Below are 22,674 nucleotides of genomic sequence, written 5' to 3'. Positions count from 1 at the left end.
CTTTATTACTTTTCATTTCAATTTTTCTTTATGAGTTCGTTATGTTTCCTCATCTATATTTAGCCTTTATTTTTCTTCACTTTCAGTTCACACATGCTCTTTATAAAAGAACACTATTCCAAACTTAGAATGCCAGAAAATAAAAAAAGCATAAACATACAATATATTTTTAATATGAAGAAAATGGTAAAATACTTACCAAGAAGACTCCCATCCATGTCTTGAATCACAATCTTCTTATGACCATCACAGCTCATATCAACACAGTCAGATGGATTAACTACACCCAAATTTGGTCTGAAAGGGATAGAATAATTGCATTTGCTATAAAATAAGAATTTCAAATCAATTTCTGCCACAGATAAAATTCATTACTGTACTTCACAACTGGCATTAATTGTGCCATTTGTAAAGAATTTAGCACTAAGAGAAATGAGCCTAAGGTATTCTCTGGAAGCGAGAGGCTTGGACCAACTGCTGAAAATAACAATTTAATTTCCATATTTGGAACCCAGAGATTTGAATCAGTCTAGAAAGCAGACAATGGATCAGAAAATGATCATACGAGCAGGTAGCACTATATCCTATCCTTAAAGGTGAGAGTCAGCATATTAAATAATAACAATCTATATTAAATACAACATTTAAGACAAATTCTTTCCCCTTCTTTACTTACTTGTGCAGGAAAATGTAATTATCTGTTGATGAGTTGACAAAGGTTATTCCAGAGACAAATATAGGATGAATGGCATCATCTGCATCCTTGTTGGTGAGAAATGCAATATCTTTGCCACAGCTGCGACTATTGTAATTTACAAACTTGACGTTTTCAACATACGAACCACCTCGGATAGCTGGATAACTTGATACCTCATGGAAAGCATGCTTTGGAGCCACTGCAAGAGAAATGGAACAAAGTTATGTGCTATAGCATGTTAAGACATAATATAATGAATGCAATGGGATATCTGTATTTTACTTGCATCTACTCCACTGCATTTCTCAAAGGAGAAAAGTTTACTTTAAAGATATAATCAGAATAAATTTGCATATAACAAATATGTTATTTAGATATTCTGTTCAGCCAGAATAAAGGGATGTACAGTATCATAATAATGTAAAGTTAAGACTGAATAAAAAAACTCACTATTAATGGTGGATGCGAAAGAAGCAAACAATAACCCAGAATTTCCACCTTCAACACCGTTGTGCCACAAGGAATGAGGGAAGTGCTCTTCGATCTTGACAGAGGAACCATGATATTCACAGGTGTGAGAAGGTGATGCTCCGACAAAGAGGGAATCCGCTATTACTGCTGTCTTCTCATAGAATTCATGGCTCAGGGCATGTGGACCAAACACTAACTGATTGGCGCCGACATGATTGTCGATGGATTTTACCTATTATAAAAACAGACACATTATCCTTCAGTCACCATTTGTTTTGGAGAACGCAGTTTTACCAACTTTCACAGCAATAACAGATCAAAAAGTCAAAATTAGGATACAGTATACTGTATGCATCGAAACAAGGACAATTTTTTTAAGGATTAATAATTAGTCAACGTACATCAGAGAGAATTAAGCTTGCATAATGCTGCATGTAGAATGCTGTATCCCACACTCGCCATGCAAAGAACCCTTTAACTCGTCTGCAAGCTGTGGGATCACCTGCAGAACCTTTCTTCCAAAGCTGATAGAAAATAACAAGATTATGATTAAAAACAATATAAAAAACATATATGAAACTTTCTGTTATAAAGAACAATAACATCAACAAAATATCAAAAGTCAAGGGGTATATAATTTTTATGAACTATTATCAATATGCATATCCAGCTTTACATCACATCCCAAAAGGATATTACTGTAATTTGTTGACATTATAAAAAGGACCAAACCAAAGACAAGGATCACACATTTACTCTGGTTTCATTTATAATACTGTACTGACAAACAGAGCAGGGTCATTCCTGAAGTAAAGGCAGTAGGTCCAACTTTAAATGCAGGCAAATGTGCAGTGCTAAAACCTACTTATTTCAAGCTGGAGCTCTAGCAAATACTCCTTGCAATTTCCACCAGGCAACAACTTTCCAGTCATGCCAGGTTTCCTTTAAGAGTCTGCATTACAGTATAGGAATCAAGCACAAGGAACCAGAAGCACTGTAGGCCTTGTTCCCAATGATATGTCTCACTGTTACACTATCCACCTTAAAACCCGTGATATGAGACAGCCACTTCACATCATTTTGAGTTGGAGCCTGAAGTTCCCATTCACCAATCATTTAAGCAAGTATTTGCACAATGGCCCATATTCTGAACCTCAAGAATTTTCAATCTTAATGAAAAACTACTGTATCTGGAAGTGTGCAACTCTCAACTCTATGGCTACCATGTAGCTACCCTCTTAGATGGACTACCCAGAATACTCTCTTCTTGACTGAGCTTTGGTTATAAAGTTAAATAAAATTTTATAGAAGGATAGGATAATTGTTATCAGAAACTTGAAAGAGAAAAAAAAAAACCTACCAATATACCAAACATGGAACTGTGAACTTCATTGTTACTCCAAAGGGAATCATCCTCACACGGCTCTCCATATGTCTGGTAGCCTGCTTGCTGTGAACCTGAGTTTAAAACATTACATTAAAAACAAACCTATGACATTAGGATTAAGAAGCATTTGAGTATATTTAGAAAAATCTGTTCATTTGAAAGAAGAGGTTCTGGCTGTTATTCCTTCTTTTTCTTAACATTTTGCAATTACGTACTATTATTATTTTGTTATACAAGAAACAATTCAAATGTTGTCCAAGTACAGTATCAGAATACTGTAACTTAATACAGTAATACTACTGCCAAAGAAAATCTGTTATCAAGATTCTTCAGGAAGCAAAATTCTACACCATGAATGGAATCTAATTCTATACAGACACTGGATATCAAAGATTTAGAGCAGCAATAGAAATCATAGCAACATAAAAACAAATACCTGTGGCTTGAATGCTAAAATAATATTAATATTATCCAGCTACTGAGATCAATGTAGTTTGGTCTAACTGTTCGGTTTATCTAAATATCTTCTCTAAAGTTTTTCCTCGAAGAATCTGCAGTAGCTTTCTTACTGGAATATTTTAACTTACAACCAATTTCTACTTAGTAGCTTCTCATTTTCCTTTGTTGCTTGTGGCAAAGATTAACTTATAACTCATTCTATGTAAATTTCCTGGAGATAAAAATTTATTTTTCTTCCTATAATCAAACAACACAATGTACAGCACTTCTGTATTAGAAAAATATGCAATGAAACATGAACAATAAAGCTTACCAGCAACAACATTTCCTTCCAGGACAGTCTCAGTAGCAGCATTCAGAACAAAACCACCAAAGAAGTTAAAGTTTTGTACTTCATTACGGCCATTATACGTCCCAGGGAAGAGCATAAGGGATACCAAATTGTTTCTGAAAATATTACCCACGCCCTCATCAACGATACCTGAAGGAAAATAAAACATTTCTTTAGAACAAGTTATTCAACAAATATTAGTTTTGCTAGTGTTATAATGGTTGGTTGAAGGGAGCAACAATTAAAATGATTCCCTACTGTTTTTGGATAAGCTTCTTATTATTAGTAAAAGGGATAGGCCTGGAAATCTTATGAATGCAGGTTAACAAAACCATTCATTATATTAATTTACAACATGAAAGAGCAATTTAATCATTATTAACAAATGGATTACTTTACCTGTGATATTGTACAATAGCATTAAAAAATTCTCACTACAAGATAATACCTAAAAGCTCGGATGCCATTAATGGTCAATCTAAATAAAGACTTAACATCCTGCCTCATAATCAAGTGTCAATAATGAATTTGTTCTAAACATATTTACAGAAGAAACTTATATTTTTCATTCTAAAGAATGAAAAAAGAAACACACTTACTTCCTCCAACAGTATGGTAGATAACGTTGGCTTCTGCCGTGATACCATTAGACGAGAAAAATCCAAGGGCAGTGTTGTAGTTTGTGTTAAAACTACAACGCTTTACATAGCTACCAGCATCATTATCACCTAGCCCATGGAAAGCCAGAGTGAATCGTGGGTCATATGAATCGGTGAAACCTTCTTGTCCCATATGGCGGAATTCAACATTCGAGAGTTTGGCAGTACCTTTGTTGTATTATTGAAATAAAATTGTAAAATTAACAGTAAGAAAATGATGGTGAACTTTATAACTACACTGAAGAATTCACTAGAACCAAATGCAGACTGAGTGTGCTGTTAATAGAATCAAACATAAAAATATATATTATGCAGCAAATATATGCTACATAATCCTGCAAGGCACCAAAGGTAACAATCACATTTCTGACAGATTTGGCTCAGTTGCACCTTGTAAATCTAGTAAAATTGTTACCTTTTCTTTATAAACCAAGATGCTACAAGGGCTTTGCTACCTCTCTTAATGAACCTCTCTACTGTGTAATTCTTACATGAACTGAGCTCTTGAGAATAATGTAAAATAGTATAACGCTGACAAATTCAGCATAGGAGCAACATTACAAAAGCTGGGTCAATGATTCAAGTGAGTCTCTGACTTATGTCTTATTAAAAGGAATGGTGTACAGAGGATTCAAAAAATATGTAAACAACATTCTGTGCACCAACAGATATGTATAAATCTGAAGGAATTACTCAGAGGAGTACCTGCAACCCTTAAAAAGCACACCTCCCAGCTTCTTGAAAACTGACTTAGCCTACTCACAGGGCTATTATCTATGAAGATGTGGTATATCTATCAATAATGTACTTTTAAACTTAAAATGATGCGAGATTAGTGGTCAAGTTACCACACTGAAATGTTAGAAAGACTGCAAAGTAAAACAAGAACACAGGATGCAACAATAATGGAAATTTTCTTGGAAAGTCACAGATGTAATCCAGGTTGACTAAAGTAATGAATGGAGAGGTACCTATTGTAACTTGTTAAATCCACAGTATCAACTGATTAAAATCTAAACTACTAAACAGCATCAAAAGCGTCCAAGCTCTGAACTGCCTGAATGATCAAATGTTTACAAAATAGTGGCAATACAAATTCTCTCTCACTTCATAATGATGGCTACCTACTACTTTTGCAAAGAGAAATAAGAAAAAAGGCTTCAAGAAGTTACTTGAAGCGCCCCTTGATGTCCAGCTTCATATGCTTTGCAGGATTTTGATGCTACTGAATTAATAGACCGGGATGTCAGTACAGTATAACAAGAACCCAACCTTGAACATGCAGGATATGCAGAATTTGTATGCTTTTAGGAAAAGCCATAATATTTTAGCTTACCTTCAACCCATCATGATACACTAAAGATTTTCTCTTTTTAATACTATACAACAACAAATTTAATCAAAACATGAGTATAATTAACTTCTGACTCAGTAGCTCTATATTTGATGGATTACAGTTTCACTGAAATTCTATATATATTGTTGAAAAAACTTATTGTCATTAAGTTTTGACTTTTTTTGTCATCAACTTTTTTCATTTTCCTGCCAGATACGATGCTTACAGCCGTTTTCAGTGACAGACTGAAAGGTAATTAAAGGTAATACAGAAACTATCAAAAGATTTCTAAACCAGTAGCCTATACTATTATGCAAATATTTTCACAACAGTAACTGAAGGGGATCATTCATCTTGCAAAGACTACTAACACAATAAAATAGAATTGATTGAATTGAATACAGTATAGAATTTAGACCAAAGGCCAAGCACTGGGGACTATGAGGTCATTCAGCACTGAAACAGAAATTGACAGCAAAGGGTTTGAAAGGTGTAACAGGAGGAAAACCTTGCAGTTGCACTATGAATAAATCATTAGGAGAAGCTGGAAAGTAAGATGGAAGAAAGAGAACATGAAAGGAGGTACAGTAAAAGGAACAAAAAGGGTTGCAGCTAGGGGCCGAAGGCACACTGCAAAGAACCTTAAGCAATACCTGCATTGCACTGCATGAGGTGCACTCATGGCACTACCCCCCTAAGGGGGTTAACACAATAAATAAATCCTCTGTTAAAAAGACCTCACCTGCATAAGTCTGACCTCCAGTAGTGTCCTTTGAAACAAGTACTCTTCCACCAAAACTGTTGCTGGTAGTAGATCCTTCAATAACAATGCTCCTTCCAAGCAGTCCAACCTCTGCAGACAAAGTGTATGATGTTCCATCACCCACTTCATGGGTTACACCTTTTCACAAAAGAAAAGAAAATCTTTGTAGAACTATTATTCATATACTTTTCATCAACATAATCTTCTTACTTATTGTTTATTAAAATAAAAAAACAGGATGAAACAGTTACGTAAACCCAAATTAAGATACGTGTTAATCATCCTTATCACCTCAAATGCTAAGTGAAGCAAAGAGAACCAATGAAATTCTTCCACTTGGTCTTTCCTGTGCTTTATCTTCCACAAATCTCCACTCATCTCCTGCTTCCCTTCTCACAGTTCTCATCTAGGTAGGTCTGATTTTCCAACTCTTCCAGTTCCCACAGGAGGTCAGCTGGCGCTACCACATATTTCTCTCAGGTGTTGTGCAAAGGACATGTCCAAGACATTGTCCTTTCACTTTTATTACTGCCTCATCTATATACAGAACTTCAGTAATATCCCTCATGATATAATTTCTTACTCAATCTGACTCCAGATATTCCTCTTAAAACTTTATGTTTAAATAAACAGACCTTTTTAAATGTTAGTGAAATGTAAAGTAATCATTCATTTTAATTTAAATGAAGAAGAATAAAGCTGAAGCAGCTAGAACACAGATTTAAGTTCATGTGACTGGCATGCTTAGTACAAAATAAATACTGATTCAAAGCAACTGACCACATGATGGCAATAAAGTTTCAAGAATTCAATGAGTAATGGAATGTTGTCAAAGTCTCCTCTATGACATCTGGCATCACTGGAGATGTTGGTGCGTGAATTTTGTGCAGGATTACTGGTACATTACTCAAAATAATTCTCAAAACTTTCTTACTATCAGCACATTGAAATAAGGTAGCAAAGGGAAGAGTGAGAATGAAAGATAAAACACAGAATGCACCTGGGAGAAAAAAGACCACTACAAATAACCGTAAGTGCTGTCCAACTACTGTAATTGTCCCTTAAGGCACTTTTTACTGTAGGCAGTTATCTGCCCAGTGAGGGGAAGTCCATCAGGAATTTCCAAGTATTCATCTGAATTTTGTTGGCTGTGGCATAACAGCAGTTTGTCCTTGTGTTCATCTGAAAACTATCAGAGGTGGTACTTGAATGTGAAATATAAAATTTGATTGAAATCTCATTACTGATTCTTAAGAGGATATTTTAGGTAAACACTTCTCACTATCTCTACTGAAATCATTAAAAGCCTAACAGGACGACATAGCACTACTTTGTTGTATTTTTCATTCACAAAGCATTATAAACTAAGAAATGATTGATAATTACTACTGTACTGATGCAACACTGCAATATTTACAGTTAGGTTATCCCACAAACAGCTTCCTCATAAATCTTCAATATCAAGCAGTTCAAGACTCATTCTTACCTAAATGTTCATGCTCAAGAGGACTATCGAGTGTGATGGTTTTTCCACTGATGGCTGCTACTGTTCGGACCTCCGTTTCATCAGCTTCCTTCCCTGTTGTGGTTATCATCACCTAATGAAGTAAAAGATCAGGTTCATCTCAATGTTGTAAAAGCTATTGATACTTTTCATAAATGCTTCTGAATGAGAGACAGTTTGGCTATCCATGAAAGGTACTTATCAATAAAAAAAAGTGTTATTTATCTCTTATTCAAAGACATGGAACAGTTTTGAGTAGATGTGGAACTTTTTTTTTTTTTGCAAAAGAGAGTAAAATTTTCCTACAGGTAGGTAAATTATCATGATAAAGAATCCTCTTCAACCACTTCTCATAATCAAAACACTCTAAGAAATTATATCAATGACACAATGGCAAATCCAACAGTTGTTCATGTCATCAAAAGTTAGAAAATGGGAGAAACCTTCCCTGTCGCACTGAGACAAGTTCTATCCTGCAAGCCAAAGACCCTAAGGTTAAAATATATACTAATCAGAGAGGTTTAAGAGAATGGATACGTTGTATAAAAGTAATTTATTTGTATCCAAGAAATGAAAATTTTTGAAAATTATTCATTGTTTGAGGGATTAAAAATTTATCACTTTTACTAAAACTATAAGCTACCTAGATGGATGGCAAGTGAACCCAAGCTCCTCCAAAGCCATGCTTATCCAATCAGAGATCACATAAAGTTGGTACTTAATGTACTGTACTGTATTTAATCCAATTCAGAGGGAAATGAATTACATACTGTATATATTTGTTAAAATAAGTACAAAACAGTAAGTATCTAATTATAACTGGTTCAACACAACTTTTGCCAATGCTTCACAAAATGTTAATGGACAATGATATCATAAAATGTTAATGGACAAATTTTTTTTAAAAGCATCACTGGATAAAAAAAAAAAATTTCAATGAAAGAACTTCTAACTTTTAGTACACCAATCATTTTTTTCTGCTAAGTATCCAGTCTATCTACCATTCAAAGAATAAAAAAAAAAAATGGTAATTTCCGTTCAAAATAATGTATTTACTTCTTTGTTCAGCCACTGCAAATCTGGAGCCTGGCTTAGAGTGATCTGATTATCTCCAGCAGATGCAGTAGAACCTAATTTGATCCAAGAGTGAGCAGGCCCTTGGCCATGAAGACTCAGTAGTCCAAAAACTCCTGTTGACATTGGAACAGATAAGGCCTGTGTTGAAATCACACATAAAATCCAAAGCAGGGCTCTAAAATGTCATCTAATTATCTGTACAAGAATGGTTATTTTCACAAAAAAATACACTTTGGATGAAAATGTAAAAACATCGCTATTAAACCATAATACATTGGTCTGCTGATTACCTTACTGACAGCAAATAAAAGATGTTATTATTTTAAAATATGGACTATGGATGTGTCAATGCAAACCAATTTAATCATATTCATGAGTAGTAATTAAAATAACCATATTTCTGAATTTAATAATAATAATAATAAAATGCAGATAAATTTTTTCTTCAATATAAAACTGTAATTACCAATAGCTTTCCATCCCAAAGTGGGAATGCCATAGGGCATGAGAAATTCTTCATTATCAGGGTCAGAAGGATTTGTTGTGCCTCTCAAAATTATATTGAGTGTATAATTAAAAGGTGCAGACTCTGTCTCTCCAGCAATAACTCTTCCACCCTGCAAGAAAAAATTATCCAGTGATATATGCTCCATGGTAAGATTGGATATATGGTATGGGTTGACTTAATTAAGAGAAATGTTCTCAGCCACAGCAAAAAAAAAAATCATATTTACATACAGCAACGAAAGCAATAAATCATACAAAATCTTATTTTTCTTTAGTTCCTTACTTAAATCCTAACGGCACTCAGTTATACATGATTACAAGCTTCTTCCCCTCAACTTGATCACATTGTCTTCCTGACATAACCGCAAACATCTTGCTTGACTCTCCCAGTGTTCAGCTACTTTCAGTTCCCCATGAAAATGTCTTGGACGCTTGGTTCCCATTCTATTGCAAAGTGCTTTAGAAGATCCACTGAATCTTTGCAAAAGCTAAGAATCTTTTCACTGCTTGACCTAACACCTAAACTGCAATCTGGTATCTACATGACTGATGAGTTTGTTGTGAAACACATTTTTTTTATGTAAGAACTAATTGTAATTGTTAGTGAAGATAAACTGCAGAAAGAAACCAGGATGGGGCTTGCTGCATACAAAAGATATTCTCTAACTAAAATGCTTTCTTTGATTTGTATCCTTATAAGAACAACTTAACTTTATGAATAGGCATATCTTATTTACTCTATAAGATTTTTTGTACTTTAAAGCCAAGGCTCCCCACGTAAAGCAGCCAAAGATAAAGTTGTAACCACTGATCTCTTTGGTATGATAAATATTCCAGTTGCCAATGAAAATATGGTTGATATGAAAAAGATTCAACCTCTTACCTTAATATACATAATAGTGCACTCAAATCTGTGGTTCATACTATCTTCAAATTCTAGAGTGCCATAAACATAAACACGTCCAAGAGGAGGTGTGACGGTGTCCACAATTAAACGCATTCCTGTAAGTTGGTGCAAGAATGAATTTACATAATAAAAACTACTTACAATTGGAAAATGAGAATGATGAGAAAAGAAAAAGAACTATTTAAAATTTATTATAGTGCCATGTGATTCATGCACAGCATTACTAAAGAGTACCTATTTTTGTTATACAGTATTACATAAAATAGGTACAGTATATCAAATAAGGGATTTTAATTAAAGTGAATCTGAAGGAAAATTTTCACAGAATATAGTGCAGTAATATGCAGCATCATCACGAATTCTTAATTACCTGCAGGTACTGTGATGCTCTCTCCTACAGTAGGTAGATAGAATACTGATTCTGTTGGATGGCCCCCTGTCCCAACAGGAACTTCCTTCCATGTGTTGATGTCCGACCACTTCCAAGTTACTTCTGGCATGCCTGGTGGGGGTCCAGTTGGAGCTACACAACCATCATAAAAGCATCTACACAAAATAAAGTAAATTATTTTGGTCAACAGGATGGTTATAAAAAAATAAACTATATATAATTCTTCATAAAAATTTTGTTTCTAGAAATGCCACTGTCAAGAGTGCTTCCATTATGTTAAACTACAGAAGTTATAGTACAGACCAACCAATTACAAAGAATTCTCTTACAGTTGCCCTCAGCCAGAATAGTGCTTGTTGGCACAGTGATAGAATACAAAGGACTCAGGACAAGAGGGCTCTATCTTTGGTCCTATCCTATAAAAACTACCTAGGCTCTACGTCTCACTTGCACAGATGTGGCAACAGCCTGTTTTGGCCATCTTCATTACACTCTGGTCTGCCAAGAGTTTACTAGCCACCAGGTTGCGCTCCAGAAATTGTGTTCACCCTCTTAACATGAGTCAAGCTAAGTACTTAGTTTTAAGACCCAGTGAAAAGTTTTAGTTTCTTAAAATCTTAATGGGCAGGCCAGATGTACGTAAGAAAGGAAAGCTTTATCTAAAACTCTAAATCACCTAAAACAGATCATATTTTTATAACTGATAAAATAGTGGAGAACTATATCTGTATCATACAAGGTAGACCAACAATCACTGCTTGAGACAAACATGTTTACCACTGAAAAATCTTTAGCAATAGATGAGTAATTTATGGCAATTTCCTACCTGATACTGTTGATGGTCCTTACTATCATCATCATCATTATCACTATTAATATTTTCACATTAGCTTTCCCTTTATAGGGCTAGGTGTCTTTTGTTTCATGCACTTTCTACTTTTATTCAAATCTGATTTTTTATTTCATCTATTCCCTTTTTTGCTATTTTCTGGGCTACTTCCATATCTATTATATTTCTTCCTGACCATCAACTCCTCACTCCTTGTCACATGTACAAACCATTCTAAATCCTTGAGATGGTCTACTTTTTGTCCCTTGGACACCACCTCTCTCTGTAGTTTCCTCAACTGCAATATGACCTTCCCACTGCAAAAGAGCCACGAACTTATTGCGTGTATTCTATTATCACACCTCGTCAGAACCTCTCAAATTTTACCTTTATGTGCTTGTGTCTCTGCTGTTCAGAGTTCCACATGCCTTATACCATGATGAAAAAAATGCATTATATGTTAATGGGGTATTCTTAACTAAGAGTACAGTACTGTAGTTTAGCAATCTCTCTCCCTCTTCATAACATTTCTTATTACCCTCTGAATACCTACATATACTCCAATATATCTCCTAAGGCAAATGATCTTTTTACCTTTTCTATGGTCTCTAATCCTGAGCACCTCTTGTGGCTCTGTCATACATCTGATGCATGCTAGAGAGTCAACACCTAAATGTATCCCACAGTATCTGCAAGCTCATTATCCAGATTGTCAAGACTAAAAAAATATAAACACTAAAAAATTCTACTATAATTCTGTGACTGTTATTTAAATTCAACAGTTTTGTTTGGCTTCAGTCATAAAATTATATGTGAAAATAACTGAACTTGAGAGCAAAATATAAGCTCACTTACCTATAAACATCAAACTTAATATTCCTCTGACTTCCTGTTGGACGATTATCAAATACAGTCCTGTGCTTTCTTCTTGAAGTTTTTCTTGTGACTGTAATGAAATATGAGGCACTGTAATTCTGTACAAGATTATCACGGGATGAACTGAAGAGTAAAGTTACATTGCAAATAAATGATTTTTAAACATGATTCATGTCAATTGTTTTAAGTGCATCAATAGCCTTCACAAAGCATCGTTGCAGAAATGGTTCAGTAAAATGCAAAATGTCCTTAACTGGTAGCAGTCTTAGTAAATGGCTGCCAAGCTAGAAATTAAACTGGAGGAACATTTGTTTGCTTAAAATGAATCATGTACAGTCTTCAATAACATTTTTCATTGAAGAGTGACCAATATGCAGCATTTATGGCAATTTCCTGCCTGTGTCAACCACCACCTTTATAGGTAATTATTTCGTCCATTTACCCCATTTTCAGCAACCAAATGGAGGTTATGGGAAAGAGAAAGGAGACACAAAATCACAGTACAAATAAACCTTAGGCTTTGAAGTTAGCAATAAAACACTATACAGTACATTTCAGTAATTCAGTACAGAACCATTACTGAGGCTTAATTATGCATAACTAGAGAGAGAGAGAGAGAGAGAGAGAGAGAGAGAGAGAGAGAGAGAGAGAGAGAGAGAGAGAGAGAGAGAGAGAGAGAGAGAGAGAGAGAGAGAGAGAGAGAATCATTCTAAAACTGATCTATCCATTACAGTGTTGAATACTAAATAACTTACCAAGGTATGTCATGGTTTTAGCTGCCTCATCCCAGTAAAAATCTCCAAGTACCCCTGTTGCTGGATCTGGCATACTAAGTGAACTATTTTTCTCTGTACCTCTAGTCCTATTAAATATAAAATAACAAAATATGTATTAATTTTCAGTTGTACTGTCATAATACTTGTGAAATCAAACATGCAGGGCTTTAATTGGAAAATTATTTAAATTTAGCAAAATCAAGATTTTAAAACCTCTTTGCACAACAGTAAAAAAAACTACTGGTTCTCCACCTATTAGGTGATTAAGCTCAAACTTAGTCAATGTCCTGACAACAGCCAGTGCTAAACACAGACAAATAAGGAGACTTAAATTTCCCTGTTAGGTACAGTATAAGGGACTCAAAAAAAAGCATTAAACAATTCAAATAGTTCTGAATAAGCCTAATTAACTTCAAGTGTGTGTGCACAAGGACACTCAAATTGATTAGGATTAGTAGAAACACAAGAAGACAACAAAAAAATATGTGAAAGAACTTGGAAAGCAAATGATACTAAGAGCACTGAAAGTGGGCGATACAGAAAGTGGAATGGCCCCAGACATAAGTGGCCGGTGAGGCTGAGCCATTCGCCAATGAAATCAAAGGGATCATTTTTTGGGATAAATTACAGTTTCAACTTGATATTTCAATAAATGGAAATTTTTGTGAATTCCCATAAAATGCCAACAGCATCTGAGTCAAATTTGTAATTTTCTGTTTGTGGTTATTTCTGTAATTATTAGTCTGGCCCATCCAGTGGTTTAGGTGAAATAAAGGCCGTCAAGTTTTATTTTTAGTACAGTATTCATGTACAATTGCATTCACCACTCTTAGAGAACTGGACACCAATCATGCTTTTTAAACTAATACACAGAATGGTGATTGCCTTGAAGAACTATCCTCTACTGTACCAGATGAGACTAGAGTTTTGAGGAAGAATTTGGGAGGGAAAGGAAAATGAAGTACCTGAGGTGCAGCCTAACACTACCTCACCCCAACCCACCTCTTTGAGCATCTTCCATTTACGTTAGCTAATTCGATTTCATGAATGTATGTGGGTTAAAAATTCTTTTACAAAAGAGAACAATTGACCTTCTGTCACAATTAACTGTTTACAATACCTCACATCCCAGAATCTTGGCAACCTGGGAAAGTACAAATGCAAAATTGCTCACCATCTACATACTTTGCTAACAAGTATTACTTTTGAGCCTCAATGACTGACATAAGTACATACCCAAATCCATCTGGTGTTTGAATGAACTTATGCTCCACATAATAATAGTCCCCAGACTCAAGGTTATCAGTGTATGCAGTATATGACAAGTTTGTTATCTGCAAAACAAAAACACAGTAATAAAATGACAATTACAATGAGCTTTATATATACATATTGCATATGTTCCATTATTATCACATTATTAATTGATTACTTTTCCACCCTGCATAATAAAAAATATCCATGGACTATGTATTAGGTGACATGACCCATTTTAAAGGAGGAGAATATCAACTAACACTGCCAGGTAAAAATTTTATTCTCAGTAAAAAAAACACTGATGCTCATCTGATTAGTGTCCAGTAAACAGCCTGTCCTTTGCCAAGCCAAAAATCTCAAGGCATAGGACTACCATGACCTATACTGTAATATCAAAGTAAGGCAATTATGGCTCAGAGCAAGAAATAATTTTGACTTGACAATTTAAACACTCAGATGCTACTTGATATCAAAGACAATTTTTTTCTATACCTCTTGAGAGTTACTATCATGCAATCTGCAATCAGTAAGCAACAAGCTACAGCTTTTCATTTTACCAACATCAATTCAAACTGTACTCTCAGCATTTCTTTCAATTTTGTTGGCTTAGTTTTCTTTCCTATGTGTCCATAAAACAATGACTGAATTCCTTAAATCCAGAATTATAGACTGAGATATCAGACATATTGCACCTGGTTTGAACAACTAAACAACTTATATGTTTCCTAAATGCATTCATGCTTTTCATATTCCTAAAAACATATAATGTGCTATATTATGTAAAGAATTTGAATTCATCATTAGTGGACAGAAGTTAAAGTCTATAATTATGAAATAAGAGTCTTAGTCAGATTTTAAACTCTTGATCATTTCAAGGGTAGCTGCAATAGTACCAGAATTTCCATGTGTTAAAATTATCCAATACAAACCTGTTCTGAATAATCAAATGCCCATTTGAAAGTAGCTCCACTGTAGAAAATTCCCATCCAGCCAGGACCCCTCTCTAGTCTCTTGACACGGAAGGGAATACTTGTATTTCCTTGGGCAGTTGTCACAATTAAGTCTCTGCCTTCCAAAGATTTTGGTTGGACTGAACTCACTGGCAAATGCATTCTCATGAACTTCATTGGAGGTGAACATACAGATCCTTTTGCCTAGAAATTTGTAAGTGTTGGCTTAGTTTTCAAGGAAATAAAACCAAAAAGTAATAATCTGACATACAGTCTTCTCCATATGCATAATAACAAAAATAAAATAGCCTGTACATTCCCAGTGTCCAAGACCACAATATTAAATTAGCTTTCAATGATTCTAATCATTACGAAACTTACTTCTGAATTGACAGAAAATGCCTGTACATCCTTCTGACAAGTGTCTGTTGGCAAGATGCCCATTGAAGGCACAACAACGTTTTCAGCCACCCCTGACAGTGACCCATCTGCATCAATCCAGATTGTCTCATGTTCCCATAAGAATTTTAGCTGTAAAATTGATAGAAGCCTAAACATTAAACATCTGATAATACTGAAATAGGGTACCTAATAGATGATTAATTAAAGCAGATTTAACAAACAATAAAGCATACGAATACTGTACAAGGTGATATTATAATATTATATGCAAATGATAACCATCATATAGCATGCTAAGAATATGTGATTATAGTGTTTTATTAAAATTTTGTACAACAAACAGAGACATCTTAACAGTTATGCTTAAGCACCTTGAAAGTCTCTAAAAAAAAGTACCTTTTAAAAAGGTTAATCTCATTAAAATACTGTAAAAGAAAGTAACAGTACCTTATTTGGAGCGTTTTCAAACACAAGCTCTTTCACTTGCACTCTGAAACCTCCTTGGAAGGGCTTACACTGTGAACATCCAGAAAGAGCTGCACAACTTCCACTATCAAAATTAACAAAGGTCGTATTTGATATGCTGAAGATGTACTGCTTTGGAGCAATAATACCACTTGTATCGCCGCTGCACCCTTCGGGCGATAACTGGGAGTGTCCCACAACAAGTGAATTGAAGATTCCTTTTTGTTTCCATTTGTTTAAAAAGAATGAGTCTTGTCAGTATTATGGCTTATTTACATTAGAATGTTTAGTCTCAACATATCTTATATGGAATAAATTGATCAATAAAAAAACTTGCCAAACCTTTTGATAAAAATACTCATACTGCACAATGTACATGGTTGTTGGAGAAGTGTAAATTTTTGCAAAGATGTAACAACAGTTAATATCTGATATCAACATTAAGGGTAACATCAAAATACTTAAATGTACAAGATAAACGATAGTTAAGACTGTCATCTGTCATTCTGCAAAGTAAAAATCATTTGATTATGCAAACATCAATTTGTATGGAGTTATGTGACAAAAATTACCGTACTTGCCTGGTCCGTTATTTTCTCCAAATCCTCCTGATACCTTAACCATCTCTAGACCAGCGTGCTCATTGTCTAGAGCTACAAAATTGTGAAATTGTAATGCTCCGCCTAAGACCACTTCAGCTCCTCGGTCACAATGCCATACTGTGAAATCATGCCAGGCAGCCACCTTGAACAGTGATAAGAGAATACATCTTAATCCAAGAATGAAAAGAGTTTAACTGTCTTAAAATTCAGGAAAAATAACCATCAAGTAAAGGGAGGAGGAACTAAGAGAAAAAGCTGCACAACTAATTTAAAGTGGACTAGTGTTAACAGCATCCATTCACACATCAGGCCTTCACTACTTGATAGAAAATGAGATTTTGAGCTGGTGTTACTACATAATGCTAAGACCCTTGGCTTTCCAGAGTACTGATTAACAAAGCTGATGAGAGAAATAGTGTCCAGAAGCTGGAAACTACACTAAGATTTCAAAGACTGGATGATTTAGGAAAGTGATGAGGAAGGGAAAGGAGCAGTTAGTCAGAAAAAGAGTAGATTTATTGGCAAAAAACCTAGGAAGCTCCAAAATTCCTAGGAAAAGGTTCTTATAAAAACTTGAAGCAGGGAGAATTTAGGCAGACTGAAGATATAAAAGCAGGCACCTAATGATGATGCTGATTATTAAAGATCAACTGTAATTTGCATCTGTAGAAAAAATCATATACTTCTCAAAGTACAAAACGTTTTCTTGACTAAATAAAGTGAAGCAATTATGAATCACACAAATCGTACACTATTCTATACACCATTGCACTGAACAAATAACAAGGTCTCACTAACCAGGTTACTGCCTCCACAAACGCCAGTTTTGGGAAAGTAGCCATCCATTGAAAAAATCCATAAACCATACCTGAATTTAAATAAAAAAAAAAAAATTAAGTACACACATGCTGCAATCATTTAGAATCCTGGTTACTCTCTCAATAATATAAATATAGTTTTCGTACAAAACACAATCCTGGATATCTAAAACACTCTTTCTTACAGCAACCTGGAGGTGTATGTGAGAAATGCATGGCATAACATGAACAAAAGTAAAGATTTACATGACAACTTTGGCAAATTAACGTACAAGTAATTAAAAGGATAACTTGGGATGAACTTCAGTGTGGGAACTAAAGGCCGACAGAGCACGGTCATTTTACAGTTGAAATTATATATCACGAGAACTGCCTTCAGAACTCCACATATACTAGTCTAATTATAAAATTTCACGTAAGATCTGAGCATACTTCTATACATACCATCAACTTAAAACCACTGACATATTTTTCACAAATGAAATGCGTGAGACTAATGTTGAATCAAGGTAGGGATTTATCATTGGGATGAAGAATTTAATTCTCACTTATTCAAAACCACATAAATCCCTGGGCATTTAAATAAACTTCACTGTGCATGTTCTACAGTACATAGGTATTGTCTCAAGAGAAGTAATACTTTCTAACAAGCCACAACAGATGACGAACATAGTCAGAAGTGACAGTTCTCTTGGAATAATAAGGCAAAGAATCACTCATTATATTCTGGATTTTATGGTATGTCTTTTTTTTTAGTTTGTTTTAGTCCTCAGAAAAAGAGCTTATCACAGGAAAAGGTATGAAATTTTTCAAAATAAAAATTCAAGCACACTAATGTACTTCAGGTAAAGATCAGAACATATCCAAGTAATTACCTGCCGATGGAGTGTGCAGTATTGTTGTAGAACCTTCCCATCACCTCATTATTCTGACAGTAAGTATTTGTTGCTGAAGGTCCAGAGGGATATCTTTCTAAGCGATACCAATAACCAAAATGTGTTCCTCCTGCAGCAGCATTGTGCCTCACTATATTATTTGGGTTCACTACCTGAAAGGGCAAAAATTATTTCAGGGTTCATTTTCACCTTTCAAAAAATTTTAAATTGTATTAGAGCAAATGGGAAAAAAAGCACGTTAAAAAGAAGAAGATTAGAGCAAAGCCTGAAAAACTGGTAATAAACACACAAAAAGAGTTATCCGACTTCTGAAAATAGACCTATAAATACAATGAAATAATTACTAACAAAACAAATGATGTCTGCAATCTTTAAAGGAGAATTTAAAACTAGCCTCTATAAAATGCTTCTTTACCAGACATCAAAATTTGTAGAATGGAATATGCATCACTATAAAAAAAAATTCTGTAATAGAACTCCATGTTTAGACTAGCTGTTGTCTAACCTGAAGCCAGCTTCACTTACCACTGGCCCAAGTGTGAATATGTATATGGAAGGTACCTTGGTCCAAGCTTTGGAATGTTACAGAATGTCCTTTGGGTCTGGACTTGGTACTTTGACATCCCTTATATTACCATAATTTTTGGAGGTAAGGGTAAATCAGCAACAAAATATTGCTGGATAATGTAAAAGCACTTTGTTTCTAAAACACTAAGGAAATTAAGGGGACAATTCTTATACTGATGATAGAAATTTAGTCAACCTTTAGTTAGGCATGTAAAATTAATTTTAAAAATGAACTGCGTAATAGTTGAAAGACATTTGAGCTCAAGTTGTAAAGAACTTACCCAAAACGAAGATGGTGTCACATCTACATTCAACAACGAAGCTGAAGTCCTGGTGTATATAGCAAGGTTGTACTGAATAATGTTGTGCATTTCATTACCATCTTCAGTGAAGATGGCATGTCCCATGTTATCAAATGCCACATTTCTCTCCACAGTAAGGTAATCAGCAGCGTGTATTGTAACCGCTCGGTTATATGTGCGGTGTATAGCACAACCACGTACGTAAGAACTATTCACATTTCCAACTAAGTGGAAGTGAAGAGGATAACGACCCAGTTGGAAAGCCTTTGAAAGAAATGAAAAGGAGATTATTACGGGCAAAAAATCCAGTATCAATCTGACTCATAAACATTTTGCTCATTTCATATTTGCAAATGATATAAATATGTAAATTATAACAGACACCAATAAAGAGAATGGGTTTTCTTCATATACACTGCCAACTTGTGGTACTATTTCCTAGGACTGTTACACTGTATGACTATGGTACCTCTCTCACTTCATCTGATAACTTTTTTTCTAAAATCCAAGGTTTTAACTTCTATAAATTTACCATCATCAAAATTCATTATTTCATGAATGCTGCCATTTTATGAATATGATCTACATTAGCGATGTTAAAAATTCACTGAAGAAAATGGCCAACAGAGCATCATCTCCACGTCTTTAAACTTTCTATCCTTTATCATAAAATTATAGGAAGGGCAAAAACCAAAGGTGAAACAACGTATCCTCGTAGCACCCTATTATTTAATGCATCACCTTTCTTAGGTACCTCTGTTATGAATTCTAATTCCCAGTCATCAAGCTTTCTTTCCCCATTCCTTATTCTACTAGAAAGCACAGTTAGTAAATATACTGCACAAGGTATTGCTTCAGTTTCAGCTAAAACTTACCTCTGCAGTGAAACCGTGACTTCGTACGTACATTCAGGTCTTCAGATTCTAGTATATCTATCACAGTATCCTCCTCGTATCTCTTATTCATGACCTCACAAATATGTTTGGATCAATGTGTCTTGCTTCTTCCTCTGATCTTATTATTGACCCATCCCTCCCTCTGACAAGTACTTTTCTCTTTTTCTTTTCAACCAAGGATATTACTTCACAAATACATAGTTTTGTCACCATCATCAGCCTATTTGTCCAAGTATTCCCTCTAATCTCTTTCTGCCCTTCTTTCAACTTCACTATTCAGGCCAACCAATTATCAGTTTCATTTCACTTAATGCCTACATGATAAAGGTTTCAACATGTTTTAATGTCTATAGGAACTTAGTTTATGGAATGAACTTTTTTTCTGAGGTTCTACAGTCTTTCTCAAGTCTCAAATCAGCTTATCCACTGACCATGTTATAGATAATCCTGCTGTGAAGACAGGCAATATCAGATGAAGAGAATGGGCATGTTTTATCACACAAATGGTTGCAATTACTGTACGCAAATAACATACCTGTCCAGCTTCAGTAACCTCAACATATTCAATACGACCATGCACAAGACCATAATCCTTTGATTTACCGAATATCATCACCGTAGCACCAAACTGGTCACTTCCTATTTCTTCTCCAAACCTTCCGTTAAAGCAACTCTGAGTGGCAAACTGGCCTGAAGCAAGAGGAATTAGCATCATTCACAAAATACTGACAGTAACGCTTAAAATCATGAAGTATTTCACCAGTTAATCATACATAGCCTTGTTATTAGAGCAAAATATTCCTTTTCATTCGTTCAAGTAGAAATGATGGCAAGTTCAATGTTTATTTTTTCAAGTAAAATTATGAAAATGTAAACAAATTACGTAATTACAGGGCACTCCAAAACAATTATTATTTTAAAATCATGTTCTTATTCTCAACTGCTTGTTACAACAGAGTGAAAATATCATATTGTATAAATTAAGAAATAATGGAATAAGTCATTCAGTCTCTCAATATTAACAAAATGGAAAACAAATTCTCACTCCAGATCCAGATCCAGCTCAAAATCTGTCAATTCTTAATTAGGCTACCCATCCTAAACTCTCTATTTTTGATACAACCTCTGAGTGTTAATTTTCAGAAATATTTTAACTCTGAGTGGGATGGCAGTATTCCAAGCAGTATGAAAATTAAGCTACAAACATCACAATTATCATGTTAACAGCATTTGCTATGAAAATACAGTGCTTACTTTAAAGGAACACATCTTACCTGGATCCCAATTTTCATCACAAGCTTGTATGACTTCATTAAAACCTTTGTTGATGTTACCCCTAATTTTGATATTACGTGAAAGCAGACCAACTTCAGCCCTCGTTTCAATAGTTCGTCCTCCGAGGGTTTGTTCAATGGAGATGTGTTCGTATTTCAGCGGCTCAGTAAGCGTCAGTGTTCTGCCATCAGCTGATACTTCGTCTATGATGTGTTTCTCATTTTCGTTATTGGAAAATCTGGAAATAAAAACATTTTTCAGGCATGGTAACTGCAGTACAGTATCCAAAAATTGAATGTGATAACAAATGGCTAAAACCTTGAGACCGGTTATATCTGAAAAATGTTTACTACTGCCTTTCACATTTCAGTTTCCAACAATATGCTCAAGCTCGGTACAAAGATCAAGTTACCTCAAATCCCTAGCATTGCACCACATCTTATATTTGTACATCAAATCCCCTAGCATTGCACCACATCTTATATTTGTACATCAAATCCCCTAGCATTGCACCACATCTTATATTTGTACAAAGAACTTAACTACAATGCTGCCATTTCATCAATCCACTATTGATTCTTGTAATTAACATTGTCATCTTGGTTTACATTTACTACTTGTGTTGTACTCCTTGTCATCCCAATAGGCAAATGAAACTCATCATTGTGATTTGCTTAATTAAATGACTCTATGTTTAACTGCATTTTTGTACAAATGTAAAAGTACAGTCTCAAAAGTGATTAAGTACAGGCAATATTAACAAAATACGTTATCAAAGCATGTTATGGAGACTACGATCTTAACTCTATCCCTCATTAGTTTTGAGTTTACAAACTCTTGCTTAAAAGATGAAATCCACAATGCAGTACTGTAAAAGCATTTTACCTTTTTTCTGTAGTGGCTATGATAATGGTATCGCCTTTCTTCCATGTGACTGGTTGCTTTAAGGTTATATCATATGACCCCTTAGCAGCTGTAGTGGCCAAATGAGTCCATGTGATTGGAATGTGAATGCCATGAAGATCGAGGCTTCCATTTCGTACTGCTAGAACCTATATCAATAATTTACATCATTACAAATTTCAATTATTCTCAAGATAGCTTATGTACTATAAAGAAATCCCACAATTATAAGATAAATGTGACATAAATGTTTTTCTGATAGCGTAGTCGCTTGTTTTGTCCTCAAGAGTTACCCTCCATGGTCTACCAGAGCTCCATGGTGCTCTGGTAGACCATGGAAGTTAACTCCTTGAGGACTCAGTAGCGACTAC

General features: G+C 34.8%; 1 protein-coding gene across 1 annotated transcript in view; it reads right to left on the bottom strand.

Moving 5' to 3' along the window:
- Window positions 1-22,674, bottom strand: part of LOC136826325 (fibrocystin-L-like) — a 57,619-nt gene that overhangs the window by 13,107 nt on the left and 21,838 nt on the right. The window contains exons 28-53 of the mRNA XM_067083576.1: window positions 22,286-22,452; window positions 21,400-21,638; window positions 20,661-20,815; window positions 19,209-19,493; window positions 18,340-18,512; window positions 17,445-17,514; window positions 16,626-16,788; window positions 16,027-16,262; window positions 15,559-15,708; window positions 15,157-15,381; window positions 14,207-14,304; window positions 12,950-13,056; window positions 12,174-12,264; window positions 10,469-10,644; window positions 10,075-10,193; window positions 9,151-9,301; window positions 8,664-8,797; window positions 7,590-7,701; window positions 6,083-6,241; window positions 3,945-4,172; window positions 3,328-3,495; window positions 2,529-2,626; window positions 1,570-1,692; window positions 1,148-1,400; window positions 677-896; window positions 200-297 (exon numbers count right to left, since the gene is read on the bottom strand). Of these exons, the coding sequence (XP_066939677.1) occupies window positions 200-297; window positions 677-896; window positions 1,148-1,400; window positions 1,570-1,692; window positions 2,529-2,626; window positions 3,328-3,495; window positions 3,945-4,172; window positions 6,083-6,241; window positions 7,590-7,701; window positions 8,664-8,797; window positions 9,151-9,301; window positions 10,075-10,193; window positions 10,469-10,644; window positions 12,174-12,264; window positions 12,950-13,056; window positions 14,207-14,304; window positions 15,157-15,381; window positions 15,559-15,708; window positions 16,027-16,262; window positions 16,626-16,788; window positions 17,445-17,514; window positions 18,340-18,512; window positions 19,209-19,493; window positions 20,661-20,815; window positions 21,400-21,638; window positions 22,286-22,452 (4,198 nt within the window). The remainder of the gene's footprint in view (window positions 1-199; window positions 298-676; window positions 897-1,147; window positions 1,401-1,569; window positions 1,693-2,528; window positions 2,627-3,327; window positions 3,496-3,944; window positions 4,173-6,082; window positions 6,242-7,589; window positions 7,702-8,663; window positions 8,798-9,150; window positions 9,302-10,074; window positions 10,194-10,468; window positions 10,645-12,173; window positions 12,265-12,949; window positions 13,057-14,206; window positions 14,305-15,156; window positions 15,382-15,558; window positions 15,709-16,026; window positions 16,263-16,625; window positions 16,789-17,444; window positions 17,515-18,339; window positions 18,513-19,208; window positions 19,494-20,660; window positions 20,816-21,399; window positions 21,639-22,285; window positions 22,453-22,674) is intronic.

This window comes from Macrobrachium rosenbergii, chromosome 40 (genome assembly GCF_040412425.1).
Source record: "Macrobrachium rosenbergii isolate ZJJX-2024 chromosome 40, ASM4041242v1, whole genome shotgun sequence".
Classification (NCBI taxonomy): Eukaryota; Metazoa; Arthropoda; class Malacostraca; order Decapoda; family Palaemonidae; genus Macrobrachium; species Macrobrachium rosenbergii.
This window is presented reverse-complemented; position numbering and strand designations above follow the sequence as displayed.